The sequence below is a fragment of the Engystomops pustulosus genome, chromosome 3, assembly GCF_040894005.1.
Source record: "Engystomops pustulosus chromosome 3, aEngPut4.maternal, whole genome shotgun sequence".
Lineage (NCBI taxonomy): Eukaryota > Metazoa > Chordata > Amphibia > Anura > Leptodactylidae > Engystomops > Engystomops pustulosus.
In genome coordinates, this window is record NC_092413.1 from 236,436,356 (window position 1) to 236,464,261 (window position 27,906).

Here is a 27,906-nt window from a genome sequence, read left to right on the forward strand (position 1 = left end):
ATCCTGTATACAGCCAGTACTACCTCAGCCCGGCTACTACCAGACACATCCTGTATACAGCCAGTACTACCTCAGCCCGGCTACTACCAGACACATCCTGTATACAGCCAGTACTACCTCATCCCAGCTACTACCAGACACATACTGTATACAGCCAGTACTACCTCAGCCCAGCTACTACCAGACACATCCTATATACAGCCAGTACTACCTCAGCCCGGCTACTACCAGACACATCCTGTATACAGCCAGTACTACCTCAGCCCGGCTACTACCAGACACATCCTGTATACAGCCAGTACTATCTCAGCCCAGCTACTACCAGACACATCCTGTATACAGCCAGTACTACCTCAGCCCAGCTACTACCAGACACATCCTATATACAGCCAGTACTACCTCAGCCCGGCTACTACCAGACACATCCTGTATACAGCCAGTACTACCTCAGCCCAGCTACTACCAGACACATCCTGTATACAGCCAGTAGTACCTCAGCCCGGCAACTACCAGACCCATCCTGTACACAGCCATTACTACCTCAGCCGGGCTACTACCAGACACATCCTGTATACAGCCAGTACTACCTCAGCTCAGCTACTACCAGACACATCCAGTATACAGCCAGTACTACCTCAGCCCAACTACTACCAGACTCATCCTGTATACAGCCAGTACTACCTTAGCCCGGCTACTACCAGACACATCCTGTATACAGCCAGTACTACCTCAGCCCAGCTACTACCAGACACATCCAGTATACAGCAAGTACTACCTCAGCCCAACTACTACCAGACTCATCCTGTATACAGCCAGTACTACCTCAGCCCGGCTACTACCAGACACATCCTGTATACAGCCAGTACTATCTCAGCCCGGCTACTACCAGACACATCCTGTATACAGCCAGTACTACCTCAGCCCGGCTACTACCAGACACATCCTGTATACAGCCAGTACTACCTCAGCCCAGCTACTACCAGACACATCCAGTATACAGCCAGTACTATCTCAGCCCAACTACTACCAGACTCATCCTGTATACAGCCAGTACTACCTCAGCCCGGCTACTACCAGACACATCCTGTATACAGCCAGTACTACTGGACACATCCTGTATACAGCCAGTAGTACTGGACACATCCTGTATACAGCCAGTAGTACTGGACACATCCTGTATACAGCCAGTAGTACCTCAGCCCGGCTACTACCAGACACATCCTATATACAGCCAGTACTATCTCAGCCCGGCTACTACCAGACACATCCTGTATACAGCCAGTACTACCTCAGCCCGGCTACTACCAGACAGATCCTGTATACAGCCAGTACTACCTCAGCCCGGCTACTACCAGACACATCCTATACACAGCCAGTACTACCTCAGCCCGGCTACTACCAGACACATCCTATACACAGCCAGTACTACCTCAGCCCGGCTACTACCAGACACATCCTGTACACAGCCAGTACTACCTCAGCCCGGCTACCACCAGACACATCCTGTATACAGCCAGTACTACCTCAGCCCGGCTACTACCAGACACATCCTATACACAGCCAGTACTACCTCAGCCCGGCTAATACCAGACACATCCTATACACAGCCAGTACGACCTCAGCCCGGCTACTACCAGACACATCCTGTACACAGCCAGTACTACCTCAGCCCGGCTACTACCAGACACATCCTGTATACAGCCAGTACTATCTCAGCCCGACTACTACCAGACACATCCTGTATACAGCCAGTACTACCAGACACATCCTGTATACAGCCAGTAGTACTGGACACATCCTGTATACAGCCAGTACTACCTCAGCGCGGCTACTACCAGACACATCTTCTATACAGCCAGTACTACCTCAGCCCGGCTACTACCAGACACATCTTCTATACAGCCAGTACTACCTCAGCCCGGCTACTACCAGACACATCCTGTATACAGCCAGTACTACCTCAGCCCGGCTACTACCAGACACATCCTGTATACAGCCAGTACTACCTCAGCCCAGCTACTACCAGACACATCCTGTATACAGCCAGTACTACCTCAGCCCAGCTACTACCAGACACATCCTGTATACAGCCAGTACTACCTCAGCCCAGCTACTACCAGACACATCCTGTATACAGCCAGTACTACCTCAGCCCGGCTACTACAAGACACATCCTGTATACAGCCAGTACTACCTCAGCCCGGCTACTACCAGACACATCCTGTATACAGCCAGTACTACCTCAGCCCAGCTACTGCCAGACACATCCTGTATACAGCCAGTACTACCTCAGCCCAGCTACTGCCAGACACATCCTGTATACAGCCAGTACTACCTCAGCCCGGCTACTACCAGACACATCCTGTATACAGCCAGTACTACCACAGCCCAGCTACTACCTGACACATCCTGTATACAGCCAGTACTACCTCAGCCCGGCTACTACCAGACACATCCTGTATACAGCCAGTACTACCTCAGCCCGGATACTACCAGACACATCCTGTATACAGCCAGTACTACCTCAGCCCGGCTACTACCAGACACATACTGTATACAGCCAGTACTACCAGACACATCCTGTATACAGCCAGTACTACCTCAGCACAGCTACTACCAGACACCTCCTGTATACAGCCAGTACTACCTCAGCCCAGCTACTACCAGACACATCCTGTATACAGCCAGTACTACCTCAGCCCAGCTACTACCAGACATATCCTGTATACAGCCAGTACTACCTCAGCCCAGCTACTACCAGACACATCCTGTATACAGCCAGTACTACCTCAGCCCAGCTACTACCAGACATATCCTGTATACAGCCAGTACTACCTCAGCCCAGCTACTACCAGACACATCCTGTATACAGCCAGTACTACCTCAGCCCAGCTACTACCAGACACATCCTGTATACAGCCAGTACTACCTCAGCCCAGCTACTACCAGACACATCCTGTAAACAGCCAGTACTACCTCAGCCCAGCTACTACCAGACACATCCTGTATACAGCCAGTACTACCTCAGCCCGGCTACTACCAGACATCCTGTATACAGCCAGAACTACCTCAGCCCGGCTTCTACCAGACACATCCTGTATACAGCCAGTACTACCTCAGCCCAGCTACTGCCAGACACATCCTGTATACAGCCAGTACTACCTCAGCCCAGCTACTGCCAGACACATCCTGTATACAGCCAGTACTACCTCAGCCCGGCTACTACCAGACACATCCTGTATACAGCCAGTACTACCTCAGCCCAGCTACTACCAGACACATCCTGTATACAGCCAGTACTACCTCAGCCCGGCTACTACCAGACACATCCTGTATACAGCCAGTACTACCTCAGCCCAGCTACTACCAGACACATCCTGTATACAGCCAGTACTACCTCAGCCCAGCTACTACCAGACACATCCTGTATACAGCCAGTACTACCTCAGCCCGGCAACTACCAGACACATCCTGTATACAGCCAGTACTACCTCAGCCCAGCTACTACCAGACACATTCTGTATACAGCCAGTACTACCTCAGCCCAGCTACTACCAGACACATCCTGTATACAGCCAGTACTACCTCAGCCCAGCTACTACCAGACACATCCTGTATACAGCCAGTACTACCTCAGCCCGGCTACTACCAGACACATCCTGTATACAGCCATTACTACCTCAGCCCGGCTACTACCAGACACATCCTGTATACAGCCAGTACTACCTCAGCCCGGCTACTACCAGACACATCCTGTATACAGCCAGTACTACCTCAGACCAGCTACTACCAGACACATCCTGTATACAGCCAGTACTACCTCAGCCAAGCTACTACCAGACACATCCTGTATACAGCCAGTACTACCTCAGCCAAGCTACTACCAGACACATCCTGTATACAGCCAGTACTACCTCAGCCCGGCTACTACCAGACACATCCTGTATACAGCCAGTACTACCTCAGATCAGCTACTACCAGACACATCCTGTATACAGCCAGTACTACCTCAGCCAAGCTACTACCAGGCACATCCTGTATACAGCCAGTACTACCTCAGCCCTGCTACTACCAGACACATCCTATATACAGCCAGTACTACCTCAGCCCTGCTACTACCAGACACATCCTATATACAGCCAGTACTACCTCAGCCCAGCTACTACCAGACACATCCTGTATACAGCCAGTACTACCTCAGCCCGGCTACTACCAGACACATCCTGTATACAGCCAGCACTACCTCAGCCCAGCTACTACCAGACACATCCTGTATACAGCCAGTACTACCTCAACCCGGCAACTACCAGACACATCCTGTATACAGCCAGTACTACCTCAGCCCAGCTACTACCAGACACATCCTGTATACAGCCAGTACTACCTCAGCCCGGCTACTACCAGACACATCCTGTATACAGCCAGTACTACCTCAGACCAGCTACTACCAGACACATCCTGTATACAGCCAGTACTACCTCAGCCAAGCTACTACCAGACACATCCTGTATACAGCCAGTACTACCTCAGCCAAGCTACTACCAGACACATCCTGTATACAGCCAGTACTACCTCAGCCCGGCTACTACCAGACACATCCTGTATACAGCCAGTACTACCTCAGATCAGCTACTACCAGACACATCCTGTATACAGCCAGTACTACCTCAGCCAAGCTACTACCAGGCACATCCTGTATACAGCCAGTACTACCTCAGCCCTGCTACTACCAGACACATCCTATATACAGCCAGTACTACCTCAGCCCTGCTACTACCAGACACATCCTATATACAGCCAGTACTACCTCAGCCCAGCTACTACCAGACACATCCTGTATACAGCCAGTACTACCTCAGCCCGGCTACTACCAGACACATCCTGTATACAGCCAGCACTACCTCAGCCCAGCTACTACCAGACACATCCTGTATACAGCCAGTACTACCTCAACCCGGCAACTACCAGACACATCCTGTATACAGCCAGTACTACCTCAGCCCAGCTACTACCAGACACATCCTGTATATAGCCAGTACTACCTCAGCCCAGCTACTACCAGACACATCCTGTATACAGCCAGTACTACCTCAGCCCAGCTACTACCAGACACATCCTGTATACAGCCAGTACTACCTCAGCCCAACTACTACCATACACATCCTGTATACAACCATTACTACCTCAGCCCGGCTACTACCAGACACATCCTGTATACAGCCAGTACTACCTCAGCCCGGCTACTACCAGACACATCCTGTATACAGCCAGTACTACCTCAGACCAGCTACTACCAGACACATCCTGTATACAGCCAGTACTACCTCAGCCCAGCTACTACCAGACACATCCTGTATACAGCCAGTACTACCTCAGCCCGGCTACTACCAGACACATCCTGTATACAGCCAGTACTACCTCAGATCAGCTACTACCAGACACATCCTGTATACAGCCAGTACTACCTCAGCCAAGCTACTACCAGACACATCCTGTATACAGCCAGTACTACCTCAGCCCTGCTACTACCAGACACATCCTATATACAGCCAGTACTACCTCAGCCCAGCTATTACCAGACACATCCTATATACAGCCAGTACTACCTCAGCCCAGCTACTACCAGACACATCCTGTATACAGCCAGTACTACCTCAGCCCAGCTACTACCAGACACATCCTGTATACAGCCAGTACTACCTCAGCCCGGCTACTACCAGACACATCCTGTATACAGCCAGCACTACCAGACACATCCTGTATACAGCCAGTACTACCTCAGCCCAGCTACTACCAGACACCTCCAGTATACAGCCAGTATTACCTCAGCCCAGCTACTACCAGACACATCCTGTATACAGCCAGTACTACCTCAGCCCAGCTACTACCAGACACATCCTGTATACAGCCAGTACTACCTCAGCCCAGCTACTACCAGACACATCCTGTATACAGCCAGTACTACCTCAGCCCGGCTACTACCAGACACATCCTATATACAGCCAGTACTACCCCAGCCCAGCTACTACCAGACACATCCTATATACAGCCAGTACTACCTCAGCCCGGCTACTACCAGACACATCCTATATACAGCCAGTACTACCTCAGCCCGGCTACTACCAGACACATCCTATATACAGCCAGTACTATCTCAGCCCGGCTACTACCAGACACATCCTGTATACAGCCAGTACTACCTCAGCCCGGCTACTACCAGACACATCCTGTATACAGCCAGTACTACCTCAGCCCGGCTACCACCAGACACATCCTGTATACAGCCAGTATTACCTCAGCCCGGCTACTACCAGACACATCCTGTATACAGCCAGCACTACCAGACACATCCTGTATACAGCCAGTACTACCTCAGCCCAGCTACTACCAGACACCTCCAGTATACAGCCAGTATTACCTCAGCCCAGCTACTACCAGACACATCCTGTATACAGCCAGTACTACCTCAGCCCGACTACTACCAGACACATCCTGTATACAGCCAGTACTACCTCAGCCCGGCTACTACCAGACACATCCTGTATACAGCCAGTACTACCTCAGCCCGGCTACTACCAGACACATCCTGTATACAGCCAGTACTACCTCAGCCCAGCTACTACCAGACACATCCTGTATACAGCCAGTACTACCTCAGCCCGGCTACTACCAGACACATCCTGTATACAGCCAGTACTACCTCAGCCCGGCTACTACCAGACACATCCTATATACAGCCAGTACTACCCCAGCCCGGCTACTACCAGACACATCCTATATACAGCCAGTACTACCTCAGCCCGGCTACTACCAGACACATCCTATATACAGCCAGTACTACCTCAGCCCGGCTACTACCAGACACATCCTATATACAGCCAGTACTACCTCAGCCCAGGTACTACCAGACTCATCCTGTATACAGCCAGTACTACCTCAGCCCGGCTACTACCAGACACATCCTGTATACAGCCAGTACTATCTCAGCCCGGCTACTACCAGACACATCCTGTATACAGCCAGTACTACCTCAGCCCAGCTACTACCAGACACATCCTGTATACAGCCAGTACTACCTCAGCCCGGCTACTACCAGACACATCCTGTATACAGCCAGTACTACCTCAGCCCGGCTACTACCAGACACATCCTGTATACAGCCAGTACTACCTCAGCCCAGCTACTACCAGACACATCCTGTATACAGCCAGTATTACCTCAGCCCAGCTACTACCAGACACATCCTGTATACAGCCAGTACTACCTCAGCCCAGCTACTACCAGACACATCCTGTATACAGCCAGTACTACCTCAGCCCAGCTACTACCAGACACATCCTGTATACAGCCAGTATTACCTCAGCCCAGCTACTACCAGACATATCCTGTATACAGCCAGTACTACCTCAGCCCGGCTACTACCAGACACATCCTGTATACAGCCAGTACTACCTCAGCCCGGCTACTACCAGACACATCCTGTATACAGCCAGTACTACCTCAGCCCGGCTACTACCAGACACATCCTGTATACAGCCAGTACTACCTCAGCCCGGCTACTACCAGACACATCCTGTATACAGCCAGTACCACCTCAGCCCGGCTACTACCAGACACATCCTGTATACAGCCAGTACTACCTCAGCGCAGCTACTACCAGACACATCCTGTATACAGCCAGTACTACCTCAGCCCGCCTACTACCAGACACATCCTGTATACAGCCAGTACTACCTCAGCCCAGCTACTACCAGACACATCCTGTATACAGCCAGTACTACCTCAGCCCAGCTACTACCAGACACATCCTGTATACAGCCAGTATTACCTCAGCCCAGCTACTACCAGACATATCCTGTATACAGCCAGTACTACCTCAGCCCGGCTACTACCAGACACATCCTGTATACAGCCAGTACTACCTCAGCCCGGCTACTACCAGACACATCCTGTATACAGCCAGTACTACCTCAGCCCGGCTACTACCAGACATATCCTGTATAAAGCCAGTACTACCTCAGCCCAACTACTACCAGACACATCCTGTATACAGCCAGTACTACCTCAGCCCAACTACTACCAGACACATCCTGTATACAGCCAGTAGTACCTCAGCCCGGCTACTACCAGACCAATCCTGTATACAGCCAGTACTACCTCAGCCCAACTACTACCAGACACATCCTGTATACAGCCAGTACTACCTCAGCCCGGCTACTACCAGACACATCCTGTATACAGCCAGTACTACCTCAGCTCAACTACTACCAGACACATCCTGTATACAGCCAGTACTACCTCAGCCCGGCTACTACCAGACACATCCTGTATACAGCCAGTACTACCTCAGCCCAGATACTACCAGACACATCCTGTATACAGCCAGTACTACCTCAGCGCAGCTACTACCAGACACATCCTGTATACAGCCAGTACTACCTCAGCCAAGCTACTACCAGACACATCCTATATACAGCCAGTACTACCTCAGCCCGGCTACTACCAGACACATCCTGTATACAGCCAGTACTACCTCAGCCCGGCTACTACCAGACACATCCTGTATACAGCCAGTACTACCTCAGCCCAACTACTACCAGACACATCCTGTATACAGCCAGTACTACCTCAGCCCGGCTACTACCAGACACATCCTGTATACAGCCAGTACTACCTCAGCTCAACTACTACCAGACACATCCTGTATACAGCCAGTACTACCTCAGCCCGGCTACTACCAGACACATCCTGTATACAGCCAGTACTACCTCAGCCCAGATACTACCAGACACATCCTGTATACAGCCAGTACTACCTCAGCGCAGCTACTACCAGACACATCCTGTATACAGCCAGTACTACCTCAGCCCGCCTACTACCAGACACATCCTGTATACAGCCAGTACTACCTCAGCCCTGCTACTACCAGACACATCCTGTATACAGCCAGTACTACCTCAGCCCAGCTACTACCAGACACATCCTGTATACAGCCAGTACTACCTCAGCCCAGCTACTACCAGACACATCCTGTATACAGCCAGTACTACCTCAGACCAGCTACTACCAGACACATCCTGTATACAGCCAGTACTACCTCAGACCAGCTACTACCAGACACATCCTGTATACAGCCAGTACTACCTCAGCCCAGCTACTACCAGACACATCCTATATACAGCCAGTACTACCTCAGCCCAGCTACTACCAGACACATCCTGTATACAGCCAGTACTACTGGACACATCCTGTATACAGCCAGTACTACCTCAGCCCGGCTACTACCAGACACATCCTGTATACAGCCAATACTACCTCAGCCCGGCTACTACCAGACACATCTTGTATACAGCCAGTACTACCTCAGCCCAGCTACTACCAGACACATCCTATATACAGTCAGTACTACCTCAGCCCAGCTACTACCAGACACATCCTGTATACAGCCAGTACTACCTCAGCCCAGCTACTACCGGACACATCCTGTATACAGCCAGTACTACCTCAGCCAAGCTACTACCAGACACATCCTATATACAGCCAGTACTACCTCAGCCCGGCTACTACCAGACACATCCTGTATACAGCCAGTACTACCTCAGCCCGGCTACTACCAGACACATCCTGTATACAGCCAGTACTACCTCAGCCCAGCTACTACCAGACACATCTTGTATACAGCCAGTACTACCTCAGCCCGGCTACTACCAGACACATCCTGTATACAGCCAGTACTACCTCAGCCCAGCTACTACCAGACACATCCTGTATACAGCCAGTACTACCTCAGCCCAACTACTACCAGACACATCCTATATACAGCCAGTACTATCTCAGCCTAGCTACTACCAGACACATCCTGTATACAGCCAGTACTACCTCAGCCCAGCTACTACCGGACACATCCTGTATACAGCCAGTACTACCTCAGCCCAACTACTACCAGACACATCCTGTATACAGCCAGTACTACTTCAGCCCGGCTACTACCAGACACATCCTGTATACAGCCAGTACTACCTCAGCCCAGCTACTACCAGACACATCCTGTATACAGCCAGTACTACCTCAGCCCATCTACTACCAGACACATCCTGTATACAGCCAGTACTACCTCAGCCCAGCTACTACCAGACACATCCTGTATACAGCCAGTACTACCTCAGCCCGGATACTACCAGACACAGCCTGTATACAGCCAGTACTACCTCAGCCCAGCTAATACCAGACACATCCTGTATACAGCCAGTACTACCTCAGCCCAGCTACTACCAGACACACCCTGTATACAGCCAGTACTACCTCAGCCCAGCTACTACCAGACACATCCTGTATACAGCCAGTACTACCTCAGCCCAGCTACTACCAGACACATCCTGTATACAGCCAGTACTACCTCAGCCCAACTACTACCAGACACATCCTGTATACAGCCAGTACTACTTCAGCCCGGCTACTACCAGACACACCCTGTATACAGCCAGTACTACCTCAGCCCAGCTACTACCAGACATATCCTGTATACAGCCAGTACTACCTCAGCCCGGCTACTACCAGACACATCCTGTATACAGCCAGTACTACCTCAGCCCAGCTACTACCAGACATATCCTGTATACAGCCAGTACTACCTCAGCCCGGCTACTACCAGAAACCTCCTGTATACAGCCAGTACTACCTCAGCCCGGCTACTACCAGACACATCCTGTATACAGCCAGTACTACCTCAGCCCAGCTACTACCAGACTCATCCTGTATACAGCCAGTACTACCTCAGCCCGGCTACTACCAGACACATCCTGTATACAGCCAGTACTACCTCAGCCCAGCTACTACCAGACACATCCTGTATACAGCCAGTACTACCTCAGCCCAGCTACTACCAGACATATCCTGTATATAGCCAGTACTACCTCAGCCCAGCTACTACCAGACACATCCTGTATACAGCCAGTACTATCTCAGCCCGGCTACTACCAGACATATCCTGTATATAGCCAGTACTACCTCAGCCCGGCTACTACCAGACACATCCTGTATACAGCCAGTACTACCTCAGCCCTGCTACTACCAGACACATCCTGTATACAGCCAGTACTACCTCAGCCCTGCTACTACCAGACACATCCTGTATACAGCCAGTACTACCTCAGCCGGGCTACTACCAGACACATCCTGTATACAGCCAGTACTACCTCAGCCCTGCTACTACCAGACACATCCTGTATACAGCCAGTACTACCTCAGCCCGGCTACTACCAGACACATCCTGTAAACAGCCAGTACTACCTCAGCCCAGCTACTACCAGACACATCCTGTATACAGCCAGTACTACCTCAGCCCGGCTACTACCAGACACATCCTATATACAGCCAGTACTACCTCAGCCCGGCTACTACCAGACACATCCCGTATACAGCCAGTACTACCTCAGCCCAGCTACTACCAGACACATCCTGTATACAGCCAGTACTACCTCAGCCCAGCTACTACCAGACACATCCTGTATACAGCCAGTACTACCTCAGCCCAGCTACTACCAGACACATCCTGTATACAGCCAGTACTACCTCAGCCCAGCTACTACCAGACACATCCTGTATACAGCCAGTACTACCTCAGCCCAGCTACTACCAGACACATCCTGTATACAGCCAGTACTACCTCAGCCCGGCTACTACCAGACACATCCTGTATACAGCCAGTACTGCCTCAGAACGGCTATTACCAGACACATCCTGTATACAGCCAGTACTACCTCAGCCCGGCTACTACCAGACACATCCTATATACAGCCAGTACTACCTCAGCCCAGCTACTACCAGACACATCCTGTATACAGCCAGTACTACCTCAGCCCGGCTACTACCAGACACATCCTGTATACAGCCAGTACTACCAGACACATCCTGTATACAGCCAGTACTACCTCAGCCCAGCTACTACCAGACATATCCTGTATATAGCCAGTACTACCTCAGCCCGGCTACTACCAGACACATCCTGTATACAGCCACTACTACCTCAGCCCGGCTAATACCAGACACATCCTGTATACAGCCAGTACTACCTCAGCCCAGCTACTACCAGACACATCCTGTATACAGCCAGTACTACCTCAGCCCGGCTACTACCAGACACATCCTGTATACAGCCAGTACTACCTCAGCCCAGCTACTACCAGACACACCCTGTATACAGCCAGTACTACCAGACACATCCTGTATACAGCCAGTACTACCAGACACATCCTGTATACAGCCAGTACTACCAGACACATCCTGTATACAGCCAGTACTACCAGACACATCCTGTATACAGCCAGTACTACCAGACACATCCTGTATACAGCCAGTACTACCTCAGCCCGGCTACTACCAGACACATCCTGTATACAGCCAGTACTACCTCAGCCCAGCTACTACCAGACACATCCTGTATACAGCCAGTACTACCTCAGCTCAGCTACTACCAGACACACCCTGTATACAGCCAGTACTACCTCAGCCCGGCTACTACCAGACACATCCTGTATACAGCCAGTACTACCTCAGCCCAGCTACTACCAGACACATCCTGTATACAGCCAGTACTACCTCAGCCCGGCTACTACCAGACACATCCTGTATACAGCCAGTACTACCTCAGCCCGGCTACTACCAGACACATCCTGTATACAGCCAGTACTACCTCAGCCCAGCTACTACCAGACACATCCTGTATACAGCCAGTACTACCTCAGCCCGGCTACTACCAGACACATCCTATATACAGCCAGTACTACCTCAGCCCAGCTACTACCAGACACATCCTGTATACAGCCAGTACTACCTCAGCCCGGCTACTACCAGACACATCCTGTATACAGCCAGTACTACCTCAGCCCAGCTACTACCAGACACATCCTGTATACAGCCAGTACTACCAGACACATCCTGTATACAGCCAGTACTACCTCAGCCCGGCTACTACCAGACACATCCTGTATACAGCCAGTACTACCTCAGCCCGGCTACTACCAGACACATCCTGTATACAGCCAGTACTACCACAGCCCGGCTACTACCAGACACATCCTGTATACAGCCAGTACTACCTCAGCCCAGCTACTACCAGACACATCCTGTATACAGCCAGTACTACCTCAGCCCGGCTACTACCAGACACATCCTGTATACAGCCAGTACTACTGGACACATCCTGTATACAGCCAGTACTACCTCAGCCCAGCTACTACCAGACACATCCTGTATACAGCCAGTAGTACCTCAGCCCAGCTACTACCAGACACATCCTGTATACAGCCAGTACTACCTCAGCCCGGCTACTACCAGACACATCCTGTATACAGCCAGTACTACCTCAGCCCAGCTACTACCAGACACATCCTGTATACAGCCAGTACTACCTCAGCCCGGCTACTACCAGACACATCCTGTATACAGCCAGTACTACCTCAGCCCGGCTACTACCAGACACATCCTATATACAGCCAGTACTACCTCAGCCCAGCTACTACCAGACACATCCTGTATACAGCCAGTACTACCTCAGCCCGGCTACTACCAGACACATCCTGTATACAGCCAGTACTACCTCAGCCCAGCTACTACCAGACACATCCTGTATACAGCCAGTACTACCAGACACATCCTGTATACAGCCAGTACTACCTCAGCCCGGCTACTACCAGACACATCCTGTATACAGCCAGTACTACCTCAGCCCGGCTACTACCAGACACATCCTGTATACAGCCAGTACTACCTCAGCCCGGCTACTACCAGACACATCCTGTATACAGCCAGTACTACCAGACACATCCTGTATACAGCCAGTACTACCACAGCCCGGCTACTACCAGACACATCCTGTATACAGCCAGTACTACCTCAGCCCAGCTACTACCAGACACATCCTGTATACAGCCAGTACTACCTCAGCCCAGCTACTACCAGACACATCCTGTATACAGCCAGTACTACTGGACACATCCTGTATACAGCCAGTACTACCTCAGCCCAGCTACTACCAGACACATCCTGTATACAGCCAGTAGTACCTCAGCCCAGCTACTACCAGACACATCCTGTATACAGCCAGTACTACCTCAGCCCGGCTACTACCAGACACATCCTGTATACAGCCAGTACTACCTCAGCCCAGCTACTACCAGACACATCCTGTATACAGCCAGTACTACCTCAGCCCAGCTACTACCAGACACATCCTGTATACAGCCAGTACTACCTCAGCCCGGCTACTACCAGACACATCCTGTATACAGCCAGTACTACCTCAGCCCAGCTACTACCAGACACATCCTGTATACAGCCAGTACTACCTCATCCCAACTACTACCAGACACATTCTGTATACAGCCAGTACTACCTCAGCCCAGCTACTACCAGACACATCCTGTATACAGCCAGTACTACCTAGGCCCGGCTACTACCAGACACATCCTGTATACAGCCAGTACTACCTCAGCCCTGCTACTACCAGACACATCCTGTATACAGCCAGTACTACCTCAGCCCAGCTACTACCAGACACATCCTGTATACAGCCAGTACTACCTCATCCCAACTACTACCAGACACATTCTGTATACAGCCAGTACTACCTCAGCCCAGCTACTACCAGACACATCCTGTATACAGCCAGTACTACCTAGGCCCGGCTACTACCAGACACATCCTGTATACAGCCAGTACTACCTCAGCCCTGCTACTACCAGACACATCCTGTATACAGCCAGTACTACCTCAGCCCGGCTACTACCAGACATATCCTGTATATAGCCAGTACTACTGGACACATCCTGTATACAGCCAGTACTACTGGACACATCCTGTATACAGCCAGTACTACTGGACACATCCTGTATACAGCCAGTGTTCCCGGGGGGGATATGGGGAGGGCTTAGCCCATGACAGATATGTCACACGTCATTACGGCGTTACAAAGGCCACGCGTTTTGCGCTGGCGATTAATTGGAAGGAATATGCAATTTCTATGGAGTGAAAAGGAAAGCTGTGCCTTACAGCAGCTGTATATAGGGATCAGATGCCATCTCACCTGCATTATAGGACGTGACACATTCCACAGCGTCCATGATCCCCACCATCCCCAGCGTCCCCCAGCCCAGGATGTACAGGTGCCCCTTCTTCTGTAGGCTGAAAGGAAGACATGACAATTAGTGGGGTCAGGGCCGGCACTAGTACTGGGCATACCTGGACAAGTGCCGGGCCCAGAGCCCCTGGGGGGGCCCACATGAGGCTGTACTTAAGGAATCTATAGGGGAGAGGGGGGCTGTATATAAAATTACCATGAGGGGGCTGTTTGGAGTTATAAACTAGGCAATATTTTAGAGAACAGGAGACTGAATTTTTAATGCCGCCACGTAAGTTCACTGCATAGGGGCCCACTGAGGCTCAGTCACCCAGGGGCCTTCCGATACCTGGAGCAGACCATGAGTGGGGCAGTATGGTCACTAACACACTGGGGCTATAGATCCCCCTGGGGTTACACGGTCACACACACAGGGGCTATAGATCCCCCTGGGGTTACACGGTCACACACACAGGGGCTATAGATCCCCCTGGGGTTGCACAGTCACCAACACACTGGGGCTATAGATCCCCCTGGGGTTACACGGTCACACACACAGGGGCTATAGATCCCCCTGGGGTTACACGGTCACACACACAGGGGCTATAGATCCCCCTGGGGTTACACGGTCACACACACAGGGGCTATAGATCCCCCTGGGGTTACACGGTCACACACACAGGGGCTATAGATCCCCCTGGGGTTACACGGTCACACACACAGGGGCTATAGATCCCCCTGGGGTTACACGGTCACACACACAGGGGCTATACTTTGCCTCTTTGCCCCCTTATTATCATGCATTTATATGTATTCCAGAGGAGCTGTAGAGGGCGCTGTCTCAATGTCGCTGCACCTCATCAGCACAGTGTAGGGAGAGGCTCCAGACCTCCAGATACCTCTCTGCTGCCATCTTGTGGTCATGTGTTGTCATTACAGTGGTGGGTGTGTAGGACCTTTCTGCATGTTCTGGGCTTAAACGGGCGTGCAGGACCTCTCCGCTGCCTCCTGGTGGTCACTTTGTTACCTGCTGGCGGATTGCTTGAGGAGGGCCGCAATCTTCTTGCTTTGTGAGTAGGTGACCTTGTGCGCCCTCTCGTATGTCCTGAGGATCTCCAGTAGACACCTGCAGGTATAGAGATGAGGCCGTCACCTCGGGCAGCAGTGACATCACCCCCTACAGACCCCGCACTCACTTCTCTGTCACATCCACCTTTGCGCTGGCCTTGTGTGCCACCAGGAACAGAGTTTCTAGAAGGATCTTGGTGGCGCTTCCACCCTTCATGTGTGAGGAGCCGCAGAGACCTTCAGGCTGGCACACGGAAAACAAAGGGTTAATATATGGAAGACTCCAACATCAGAGTATGGAGGAGGCTGCACAAGCCACCAGACGGGTCTGTAGGTCGTGGTCACTTACCCCCACTGCAGGGTTCAGCACATATGCCCTCTGCGCGTCCTGGAGGTTCTGCATTTGTTCTGCCACCTGCCGAAATGTGGAGCTCCAGCCATCTATCCTGTCATTCCTGGAGGAAGGTCAACCATGAGAGTATCCAAGGCCACCCAGATACACGCCTCACCCCGGTCACATCCCCCGCCTGTCCGCGATCACTCACCAGTCCCCGGTCACATCCCCGCCTGTCCCCGATCACTGACCAGTCCCTGGTCACATCCCCCCGTCTCCGATCACTCACCAGACCCCAGTCACATCCCTGCCTGTCCCCGATCACTCACCAGACCTTCCTCACATCCCCGCCTGTCCCCGATCACTGACCAGACCCCAGTCACATCCCTGCCTGTCCCCGATCACTGACCAGTCCCTGGTCACATCCCCCCCTGTCCCCGATCACTCACCAGACCCCAGTCACATCCCCGCCTGTCCCCGATCACTGACCAGACCCCAGTCACATCCCCGCCTGTCCCCGATCACTGACCAGACCCCAGTCACATCCCTGCCTGTCCCCGATCACTGACCAGTCCCTGGTCACATCCCCCCCTGTCCCCGATCACTGACCAGACCCCAGTCACATCCCTGCCTGTCCCCGATCACTGACCAGACCCCAGTCACATCCCTGCCTGTCCCCGATCACTGACCAGTCCCTGGTCACATCCCCCCCTGTCTCCGATCACTCACCAGACCCCGGTCACATCCCCCGCCTGTCCCCGATCACTGACCAGTCCCTGGTCACATCCCCCCCTGTCCCCGATCACTCACCAGACCCCAGTCACATCCCCGCCTGTCCCCGATCACTGACCAGACCCCAGTCACATCCCTGCCTGTCCCCGATCACTGACCAGTCCCTGGTCACATCCCCCCGTCTCCGATCACTCACCAGACCCCAGTCACATCCCTGCCTGTCCCCGATCACTCACCAGACCCCAGTCACATCCCCGCCTGTCCCCGATCACTGACCAGACCCCAGTCACATCCCTGCCTGTCCCCGATCACTGACCAGTCCCTGGTCACATCCCCCCCTGTCTCCGATCACTCACCAGACCCCGGTCACATCCCCCCCTGTCTCCGATCACTCACCAGACCCCGGTCACATCCCCCGCCTGTCCCCGATCACTGACCAGTCCCTGGTCACATCCCCGCCTTTCCCCGATCACTGACCAGTCCCTGGTCACATCCCCCCTGTCTCCGATCACTCACCAGACCCCAGTCACATCCCTGCCTGTCCCCGATCACTTGCCTGACCACTGTCACATCCCCCACCTGTCCCCGATCACTGACCAGACCCCGGTCACATCCCCCGCCTATCCCCGATCACTCGCCTGACCCCAGTCCCATCCCCCGCCTGTCCTAGATCACTCACGGGACCCTGGTCACATCCCCTGCCTGTCCCTGATCACTCGCCTGACCACGGTCACATCCCCCGCCTGTCCCCGATCACTGACCAGACCCTGGTCACATCCCCCGCCTGTCCCCGATCACTGACCAGACCCTGGTCACATCCCCCGCCTGTCCCCGATCACTTGCCTGACCCCGGTCACATCCCCCGCCTGTTCCCGATCACTCACCAGACCCCGGTCACATCCCCCGCCTGTCCCCGATCACTCACCAGACCCCGGTCACATCCCCGCCTATCCCCAATCACTCGCCTGACCCCGGTTACATCCCCCGCCTATCCCCAATCACTCACCAGACCCTGGTCACATCCCCTGCCTGTCCACAGACACTCACCAGACCTTGGTCACATCCACCGCCTGTCCCCGATCACTGACCAGACCGCGGTCACATCCCCCGCCTGTCCCCGATCACTGACCAGACCGCAGTCACATCCCCCGCCTGTCCACGATCACTCAACAGACCGCGGTCACATCCCCCGCCTGTCCCCGATCACTGACCAGACCCAGGTCACATCCCCCGCCTGTCCCCGATCACTGACCAGACCCGGTCACATCCCCCGCCTGTCCCCGATCACTGACCAGACCGCGGTCACATCCCCCGCCTGTCCACAATCACTCACCAGACCCCGGTCACATCCCCCGCCTGTCCCCGATCACTGACCAGACCGCGGTCACATCCCCCGCCTGTCCCCGATCACTGACCAGACCCCGGTCACATCCCCCGCCTGTCCCCAATCACTGACCAGACCCCGGTCACATCCCCCGCCTATCCCCAATCACTCACCAGACCCTGGTCACATCCCCTGCCTGTCCCCAGACACTCACCAGACCTTGGTCACATCCACCGCCTGTCCCCGATCACTGACCAGACCGCGGTCACATCCCCCGCCTGTCCCCGATCACTGACCAGACCGCAGTCACATCCCCCGCCTGTCCCCGATCACTGACCAGACCCAGGTCACATCCCCCGCCTGTCCCCGATCACTGACCAGACCCCGGTCACATCCCCCTGCCTGTCCCCAATCACTCACCAGACCCCGGACACTCACCTGGCCCTGGTCACACCCCCACCGGTCCCCGGACACTCACCTGGCCCTGGTCACACCCCCACCTGTCCCCGGACACTCACCTGGCCCTGGTCACACCCCCACCTGTCCCCGATCACTGACCAGACCGCGGTCACATCCCCCGCCTGTCCACGATCACTCACCAGACCCTGGTCACATCCCACGCCTTTCCCCGGACACTCACCAGACCCCGGTCACTCACCTGGCCCTGGTCACGCCCCCACCTGTCCCTGGTCACACCCCCACCTGTCCCCTGACAATCACCTGGCCATGGAGATTGGATTAAACCCCACCAGGACCGGAAGGAACACATCAAGGTTCTTCATGCAGTATTCCAGTTGACCAGCGATGAATGGAGCCTGTAGACAGGGACAGGATTAAGGAGTCACCTACCTCACCCTTCACACCCCATGTGTCATGTTCACCAGATACACGCTGCTGTGCCTGGGTTGTGAAAGGTAGGTACAGGACTGGGGCAGTGAACTGATCAGAGAGTGAAGAAGGGTTGGGAACATCTCCACCCAACATCAAAGCCGTCTCAATATGGCAGAACATATGGTCACCAGAGCTCATATTGGGGTAAGTATCTCCATAATCCATCACTACAGGCAGTCCCTGCTGTCCTGTATGGGTGGAGGCGGCCGAGTACTCACAGACAGACTGCACGAGATCCCGAAAAACACCACCTTCTTCTTTCCTGCACAGACCTGGAGGCATAAGAAGGTCAGAAGGATGAGACAGAGGCAAGAAATGGGGGACAAGAGATACTGTCTGAAGAAGGGAAGGACCAGGGTGATGATATGGAGGGGTCACAGAGGACCAGGGTGATGATATGGAGGGGTCACAGAGGACCAGGGTGATGATATGGAGGGGTCACAGAGGACCAGGGTGATGATAGGGAGGGGTCACAGAGGACCAGGGTGATGATATGGAGGGGTCACAGAGGACCAGGGTGATGATAGGGAGGGGTCACAGAGGACCAGGGTGATGATAGGGAGGGGGGGTCACAGAGGACCAGGGTGATGATATGGAGGGGTCACAGAGGACCAGGGTGATGATATGGAGGGGGGGTTACAGAGGACCAGGGTGATGATATGGAGGGGGGGTTACAGAGGATCAGGGTGATGATATGGAGGGGGGGTTACAGAGGACCAGGGTGATGATATGGAGGGGTCACAGAGGACCAGGGTGATGATATGGAGGGGTCACAGAGGACCAGGGTGATGATAGGGAGGGGTCACAGAGGACCAGGGTGATGATAGGGAGGGGTCACAGAGGACCAGGGTGATGATAGGGAGGGGGGGTCACAGAGGACCAGGGTGATGATATGGAGGGGTCACAGAGGACCAGGGTGATGATATGGAGGGGGGGTTACAGAGGACCAGGGTGATGATATGGAGGGGGGGTTACAGAGGATCAGGGTGATGATATGGAGGGGGGGTTACAGAGGACCAGGGTGATGATATGGAGGGGTCACAGAGGACCAGGGTGATGATATGGAGGGGTCACAGAGGACCAGGGTGATGATAGGGAGGGGTCACAGAGGACCAGGGTGATGATAGGGAGGGGTCACAGAGGACCAGGGTGATGATAGGGAGGGGGGGTCACAGAGGACCAGGGTGATGATATGGAGGGGTCACAGAGGACCAGGGTGATGATAGGGAGGGGGGGTCACAGAGGACCAGGGTGATGATAGGGAGGGGGGGTCACAGAGGACCAGGGTGATGATAGGGATGGGGGGGTCACAGAGGACCAGGGTGATGATAGGGAGGGGTCACAGAGGACCAGGGTGATGATATGGAGGGGGGGTTACAGAGGACCAGGGTGATGATATGGAGGAGTCACAGAGGACCAGGGTGATGATATGGAGGGGGGGTTACAGAGGACCAGGGTGATGATATGGAGTGGTCACAGAGGACCAGGGTGATGATATGGAGGGGTCACAGAGGACCAGGGTGATGATATGGAGTGGTCACAGAGGACCAGGGTGATGATATGGAGGGGTCACAGAGGATCAGGGTGATGATATGGAGGGGTCACAGAGGACCAGGGTGATGATATGGAGGGGTCACAGAGGACCAGGGTGATGATATGGAGAGGTCACAGAGGACCAGGGTGATGATATGGAGGGGTCACAGAGGACCAGGGTGATGATATGGAGAGGTCACAGAGGACCAGGGTGATGATATGGAGGGGTCACAGAGGACCAGGGTGATGATATGGAGGGGTCACAGAGGACCAGGGTGATGATATGGAGTGGTCACAGAGGACCAGGGTGATGATATGGAGGGGTCACATAGGACCAGGGTGATGATAGGGAGGGGTCACAGAGGACCAGGGTGATGATAGGGAGGAGGGGTCACAGAGGACCAGGGTGATGATAGGGAGGGGGGGTCACAGAGGACCAGGGTGATGATATGGAGGGGTCACAGAGGACCAGGGTGATGATATGGAGGGGGGGTTACAGAGGACCAGGGTGATGATATGGAGGGGGGGTTACAGAGGATCAGGGTGATGATATGGAGGGGGGGTTACAGAGGACCAGGGTGATGATATGGAGTGGTCACAGAGGACCAGGGTGATGATATGGAGGGGTCACATAGGACCAGGGTGATGATAGGGAGGGGTCACAGAGGACCAGGGTGATGATATGGAGGGGGGTCACAGAGGACCAGGGTGATGATAGGGAGGGGTCACAGAGGACCAGGGTGATGATATGGAGGGGGGGTTACAGAGGACCAGGGTGATGATATGGAGGGGGGGTCACAGAGGACCAGGGTGATGATATGGAGGGGTCACAGAGGGCCAGGGTGATGATATGGAGGGGTCACAGAGGACCAGGGTGATGATATGGAGTGGTCACAGAGGACCAGGGTGATGATATGGAGGGGTCACAGAGGACCAGAGTGATGATATGGAGTGGTCACAGAGGACCAGGGTGATGATATGGAGGGGTCACAGAGGACCAGAGTGATGATATGGAGTGGTCACAGAGGACCAGGGTGATGATATGGAGGGGTCACAGAGGGCCAGGGTGATGATATGGAGGGGTCACAGAGGACCAGGGTGATGATATGGAGGGGTCATAGAGGACCAGGGTGATGATATGGAGGGGTCACAGAGGACCAGGGTGATGATATGGAGGGGTCACAGAGGACCAGGGTGATGATATGGAGGGGTCACAGAGGACCAGGGTGATGATATGGAGGGGTCACAGAGGACCAGGGTGATGATATGGAGGGGTCACAGAGGACCAGGGTGATGATATGGAGGGGGGTCACAGAGGACCAGGGTGATGATATGGAGGGGTCACAGAGGACCAGGGTGATGATAGGGAGGGGTCACAGAGGACCAGGGTGATGATATGGAGGGGTCACAGAGGACCAGGTTGGTGATATGGAGGGGTCATAGAGGACCAGGGTGATGATATGGAGGGGTCACAGAGGACCAGGGTGATGATATGGAGGGGTCACAGAGGACCAGGGTGATGATATGGAGGGGTCACAGAGGACCAGGGTGATGATATGGAGGGGTCACAGAGGACCAGGGTGATGATATGGAGGGGTCACAGAGGACCAGGGTGATGATATGGAGGGGGGTCACAGAGGACCAGGGTGATGATATGGAGGGGTCACAGAGGACCAGGGTGATGATAGGGAGGGGTCACAGAGGACCAGGGTGATGATATGGAGGGGTCACAGAGGACCAGGTTGGTGATATGGAGGGGTCACAGAGGACCAGGGTGATGATATGGAGGGGTCACAGAGGACCAGGGTGGTGATATGGAGGGGTCACAGAGGACCAGGGTGATGATATGGAGGGGGGTCACAGAGGACCAGGGTGATGATAGGGAGGGGTCACAGAGGACCAGGGTGATGATATGGAGGGGTCACAGAGGACCAGGGTGATGATATGGAGGGGTCACAGTGGACCAGGGTGATGATATGGAGGGGTCACAGAGGACCAGGGTGATGATATGGAGGGGTCACGGAGGACCAGGGTGATGATATGGAGGGGTCACAGAGGACCAGGGTGATGATATGGAGGGGGGTCACAGAGGACCAGGGTGATGATATGGAGGGGTCACAGAGGACCAGGGTGATGATATGTAGGGGTCACAGAGGACCAGGGTGATGATATGGAGGGGTCGTAGAGGACCAGGGTGATGATAGGGAGGGGTCACAGAGGACCAGGGTGGTTATATGGAGGGGGTGACACAGGAACAGGGTGATGATATGGAGGGGTCACAGAGGACCAGTGTGATGATTTGAAGGGGTCACAGAGGACCAGGGTGATGATTTGAAGGGGTCACAGAGGACCAGGGTGATGATATGGAGGGGGGTCACAGAGGACCAGGGTGATGATATGGAGGGGTCACAGAGGACCAGGGTGATGATATGGAGGGGTCACAGAGGACCAGGGTGATGATATGGAGGGGGGTCACAGACACCAGGACACCCTATATATTGTATACGACCACCCTACATAGATCCGGTGGTCACTTACCCGCTGGAGCTCCTTCTGTCCCCAGGTAGGGTCGTCCTCGGGTACTTCCTGCGCCGTCACAATAGATCTGCAGATAAAATAAATCCCCAGAAAAGTCCAATCTCTACCGGAACAATCTGCGAGTCCTACATCACACTGGACGTCCTAGGAGATGCCACCTACCTGTCCCCTCCGGCTATGAGGTAGGTGTAGCAGGGGCGGTGGTGGAGGCCTCTCATCAGGTGGTTGAAGGAGTTCTGCAGAGACAAGACGATGGTAGAGGAAGATGAGGGACTAGAAGATGTCTTTGGGGCTCCATCACCACCAGTGGGAGACTCAGAAATCATAATAAAAAAACAAATGCCCCTTGACCCCAAAATCTGTGAACGACCCGTCCCCATCAATCAGACAAGACAGACAAGAACAATCACCACTCGACAGGCACACGATGAGCCCAGTGTCTACCTGTGGTGGTGAGTCAGAGGACAAGGACTCACCGCGAGGAGTAACGCCAGCCGCCCAGACGTGCCGCATCCACTGAGGACCACGAGACCATCATCTGGATTCTGCAGGACATCGACAGAAGAAGATGTGTCAGCCCCTCATCCGGGCAGGATATACCGTATACAACAAGGTGCCATGAGCTGGAGTTACCTCTATGATCTGCTGCACCCTCTTAGCGATGTCTCCCACTGTCTTCAGGATGGACTCGCTGTATAGTCTCTGGGGAAGACGGGGTTAATATTATTAACTTCTCAGTCTACTGATCACCCGGACTCTATATAGAAGATGCTGATGACTGATACAAGCAACATCTGCACTTATATTTTATTCTGTTCCCTTATACATCTGGTGTCTCCCCCTCATCCTCATAGACTGTAAGCTCTTGTGTCCCCCATCATCCTCATAGACTGTAAGCTCTTGTGTCTCCCCCTCATCCTCATAGACTGTAAGCTCTTGTGTCACCCCCTCATCCTCATAGACTGTAAGCTCTTGTGTCACCTACTCATCTTATGCCCCCCCTTCATCCTCATAGACTGTCAGCCCTTGTGTCACCTCCTCATCTTATGCCCCCCCCTTCATCCTCATAGACTGTAAGCTCTTGTGTCACCCCCTCATCCTCATAGACTGTAAGCTCTTGTGTCACCCCCCTCATCCTCATAGACTGTAAGCTCTTGTGTCCTCCCTCATCCTCATAGACTGTAAGCTCTTGTGTCCTCCCCTCATCCTCATAGACTGTAAGCTCTTGTGTCCCTCCCCTTTACTTCTTCATAGTTTTCTCCTGACTCCTTTAGTCCTTGATGTTCTGCCTGTTGTTTCTGGTACAGTTCCTCGTCACCGGCTTCTTCTCTCGTCCTTTACTCTCTGTCCTACTTCTTAATCTTATGTTTCTATCTCTCAGGTTCTCACTCTTTGCATTCGCTCTCTAGTTTTCTCTCATTTCTGGTTCTCCTGGTTCTTCTCTTGTCCCTCACCCCTTAATAATCCCCATCGTCATGGTCACAGTTATCTTTCATAGAGTTCACCCCATGGATGTCCCTTGTCCCCTGGTTCTCATCATGTTCCTGATTCTCCTTTATTCAGTGTTTCCTCTTTGTGGCTTCCTAGTTCTCGTTTTTGTCCCTCATATCTTCTCTTGTGGTTCTCATTCTTGACCTCATCCCACTATTCTCCTCTTGTCTATCGCTCTCTATTTTCTCTGATTGATGACCCCGGATACAACTATGACCTGTGACCCCTGATCCTTGTTATCTGTCCCTCAATCCCTGGATTTCATTCCTCTCCTCAAGCTCCGTTACCCTATTTGTTTCTTCAGCCTCTTGTACCCATAGTCCTCGCTCACAATTCTGCTGTATTCTGGCTCTGATGACCACTAGTTCTCCTCCAGACCTTTACCCCTTGTTGGGCCTTTCATCTCCCCGATTCTCCTCGTGGTTCCTCTATTGCTGGTTTCCTGGTTCTGCTCTGGTCTCTTACCACATGAAATCCCCATCTCTTGGGGCCTGGTTGTCCTTTCCTTAGACCCACCTGATAGTTGATGATGGTCTCATCTTCTTCCTGGAAGATCTCAGCATCGCAGTCCCGCAGGAGCTGGACTATTGTGCTGGGATCCGCCTTGTCCAGTTCTCTGGTGATCGGATTAGACTTTTCGCTGATGGGTAAAGATTCCTCATAGCCAGCCAGCTAGATAGAAGGGAGCAGGAGATGTGTGAGACCTTCAGTCAACACCTGGTGATCGATGTATAATGTATGACCATACACCGATCTATCTATATGTACCAGGACTTACCTCCCACTTTCCAGGATCCGGGGTGTCGATGACGTGTTTGTATTTGCGTGTCCCTCTCATGGCTGCGATTAGTGGTCTCTGTCAAAAGATGCAGATACAAACATTTGGGTTAAAGAAAGTCTGGAACTTCATCCATCTTGCTGCCAAACACTGGGAGACCCTTCCCCTGAGATATCCAAGAAAACTGGGAACACAGTCTCAATAAGGCCTCAACAACATCTGAAGACAACCATAAACTTCATGGGCCTTGGAGCCGACCGTCCTCTTCTGGAGCCGCCCATTGTTTGTGTTATATACAGAGACAGTGGCAAAATATGACCAACAAGGGATCAGTTATGTAAAATGTGTAAGGGAAGGTCCACAGTGTGAGACCCGGAGAATCTCTTATCCTCCAGGTCCTTCTGCTGTGGTCACTGCTCTGCACAGTCTTGGCTTCTCTTGATGAGCTGTAAGAGTTAGTCACCTGGAATGGTCTCCCACAGTCTTGGTGGAGTTCCCAGAGATACCTAGCACTTGCTGTTGCACCTTTGCCTTCTATTGGGTTTAGGTCTGGTGACTGTGGAGGCCAGGTCATGTGGTGTAGCCCCCATCACTCTCCTTCTTGGGAGAGTCCTTACACAGCCTGGAGGTGTGTTTGGGGTCATTGTCATGTGAAGGAAAACATGACGTTTCTGACCTCTGAGGAATACACAAGGTCAATTAATAATCGTTTAATAGACACTCCCAGAATGCATGGGTTCTGAAAGGCGCAGGAAATGATATAGAGCTGTCGTCACAACCTCTGGATATGGCACAACAATAAATCACAAGCCTGAATGGCTATAGGACCCCATTCACCGGCCTCAGCAAAACAGAACCTTATCAACCCAAATAAGCTGCCACCAGTTTTCCTTTAATAGAATCCCGTAATGGGATCACAAAGAGTCAGGGACCAACCCGGCAGCTTGTATATAACCAAGACATGGACGTGGGGATTCACGGATCGAGATAACAGATAAAATGTTATATTTAATTGCCTTAAGGGCAGACTAGACAAACGGTTCATACAATAGATATATACAGTTAAGCAGAGTACAACATACTCGGAAAAAATTAACGCACTAGGCATCAACACGCTAAAAAATGCATTTATCCACAGTAAATGTTATACATATTTTTAATGTATTGTTGATAAATGCATTTTGTAGCATGTTGATGCCTGGGGGGTTTTCCTCCCACCGGAAGTCATTACCACCCAAGGAGGGATTTTAAATTGTCATCTTGCGATGGTAACTTTAGATCAGGACTAAGGCTTATTGCCAAAACGTGTGAGTGTGAAGACATTGAACTGCCGAGTGCTGGACTTATATTCCTTCCTCCCATCTGCTGTACGCACCCCGGAGCGTCTGGGGAGAGTTTCGTGCAGTGGATTTTCTGTGATACGTGAGACAAGATAAGCCGGACATTTTCTTGTTCTTTTTTATGAATTCTTATGTTTGTTACCTTTTGAGGGCCTAATGGGAACTGATAGACCACACCTTACAATCCTTCCTGCACATGTGATGCTATGGTGACCCAGAAAACAGAACCACAAAGGAAAAAAACTCCAGCGCAGGCTCCGGGATCTTCCAAATACTTTATTGGTAAAGTACATGGGCTAAAACACAGGTAAAGATTAGAGATGAGCGAGCACTAAAATGCTCGGGTACTCGTTATTCGAGACGAACTTTTCCCGATGCTCGAGTGCTCGTCTCGAATAACGAGCCCCATTGAAGTCAATGGGAGACTCGAGCATTTTTCAAGGGGACCAAGGCTCTGCACAGGGAAGCTTGGCCAAACACCTGGGAACCTCAGAAAAGGATGGAAACACCACGGAAATGGACAGGAAACAGCAGGGGCAGCATGCATGGATGCCTCTGAGGCTGCTTAATCGCACCATTATGCCAAAATTATGGGCAACAGCATGGCCATGACAGAGTGACAGAATGAAGCTAGATAGCATCTAAAACATCCAATAATTGAACCTGACAGGCTAGAGAGTGTCATGGCGACATACCCTAAATGGACCAAAGGAGGTGAGCAAGAAGTGCTGAAATGATTTCCTATGTGAACAAAAGGTTGAC

The 27,906-nt window shown here is 52.7% G+C and overlaps 1 protein-coding gene across 1 annotated transcript in view; it reads right to left on the minus strand.

Moving 5' to 3' along the window:
• Positions 1-27,906, minus strand: part of GCKR (glucokinase regulator) — a 60,803-nt gene that overhangs the window by 19,567 nt on the left and 13,330 nt on the right. Inside the window, exons 2-13 of the mRNA XM_072144086.1 lie at positions 25,805-25,882; positions 25,543-25,698; positions 24,169-24,237; positions 24,012-24,080; positions 23,698-23,771; positions 23,536-23,602; positions 19,683-19,736; positions 19,294-19,388; positions 16,533-16,638; positions 16,312-16,427; positions 16,143-16,241; positions 15,083-15,180 (exon numbers count right to left, since the gene is read on the minus strand). Coding sequence (XP_072000187.1) covers positions 15,083-15,180; positions 16,143-16,241; positions 16,312-16,427; positions 16,533-16,638; positions 19,294-19,388; positions 19,683-19,736; positions 23,536-23,602; positions 23,698-23,771; positions 24,012-24,080; positions 24,169-24,237; positions 25,543-25,698; positions 25,805-25,864 — 1,063 coding nt within the window. The 5' untranslated portion in view covers positions 25,865-25,882. The remainder of the gene's footprint in view (positions 1-15,082; positions 15,181-16,142; positions 16,242-16,311; positions 16,428-16,532; positions 16,639-19,293; positions 19,389-19,682; positions 19,737-23,535; positions 23,603-23,697; positions 23,772-24,011; positions 24,081-24,168; positions 24,238-25,542; positions 25,699-25,804; positions 25,883-27,906) is intronic.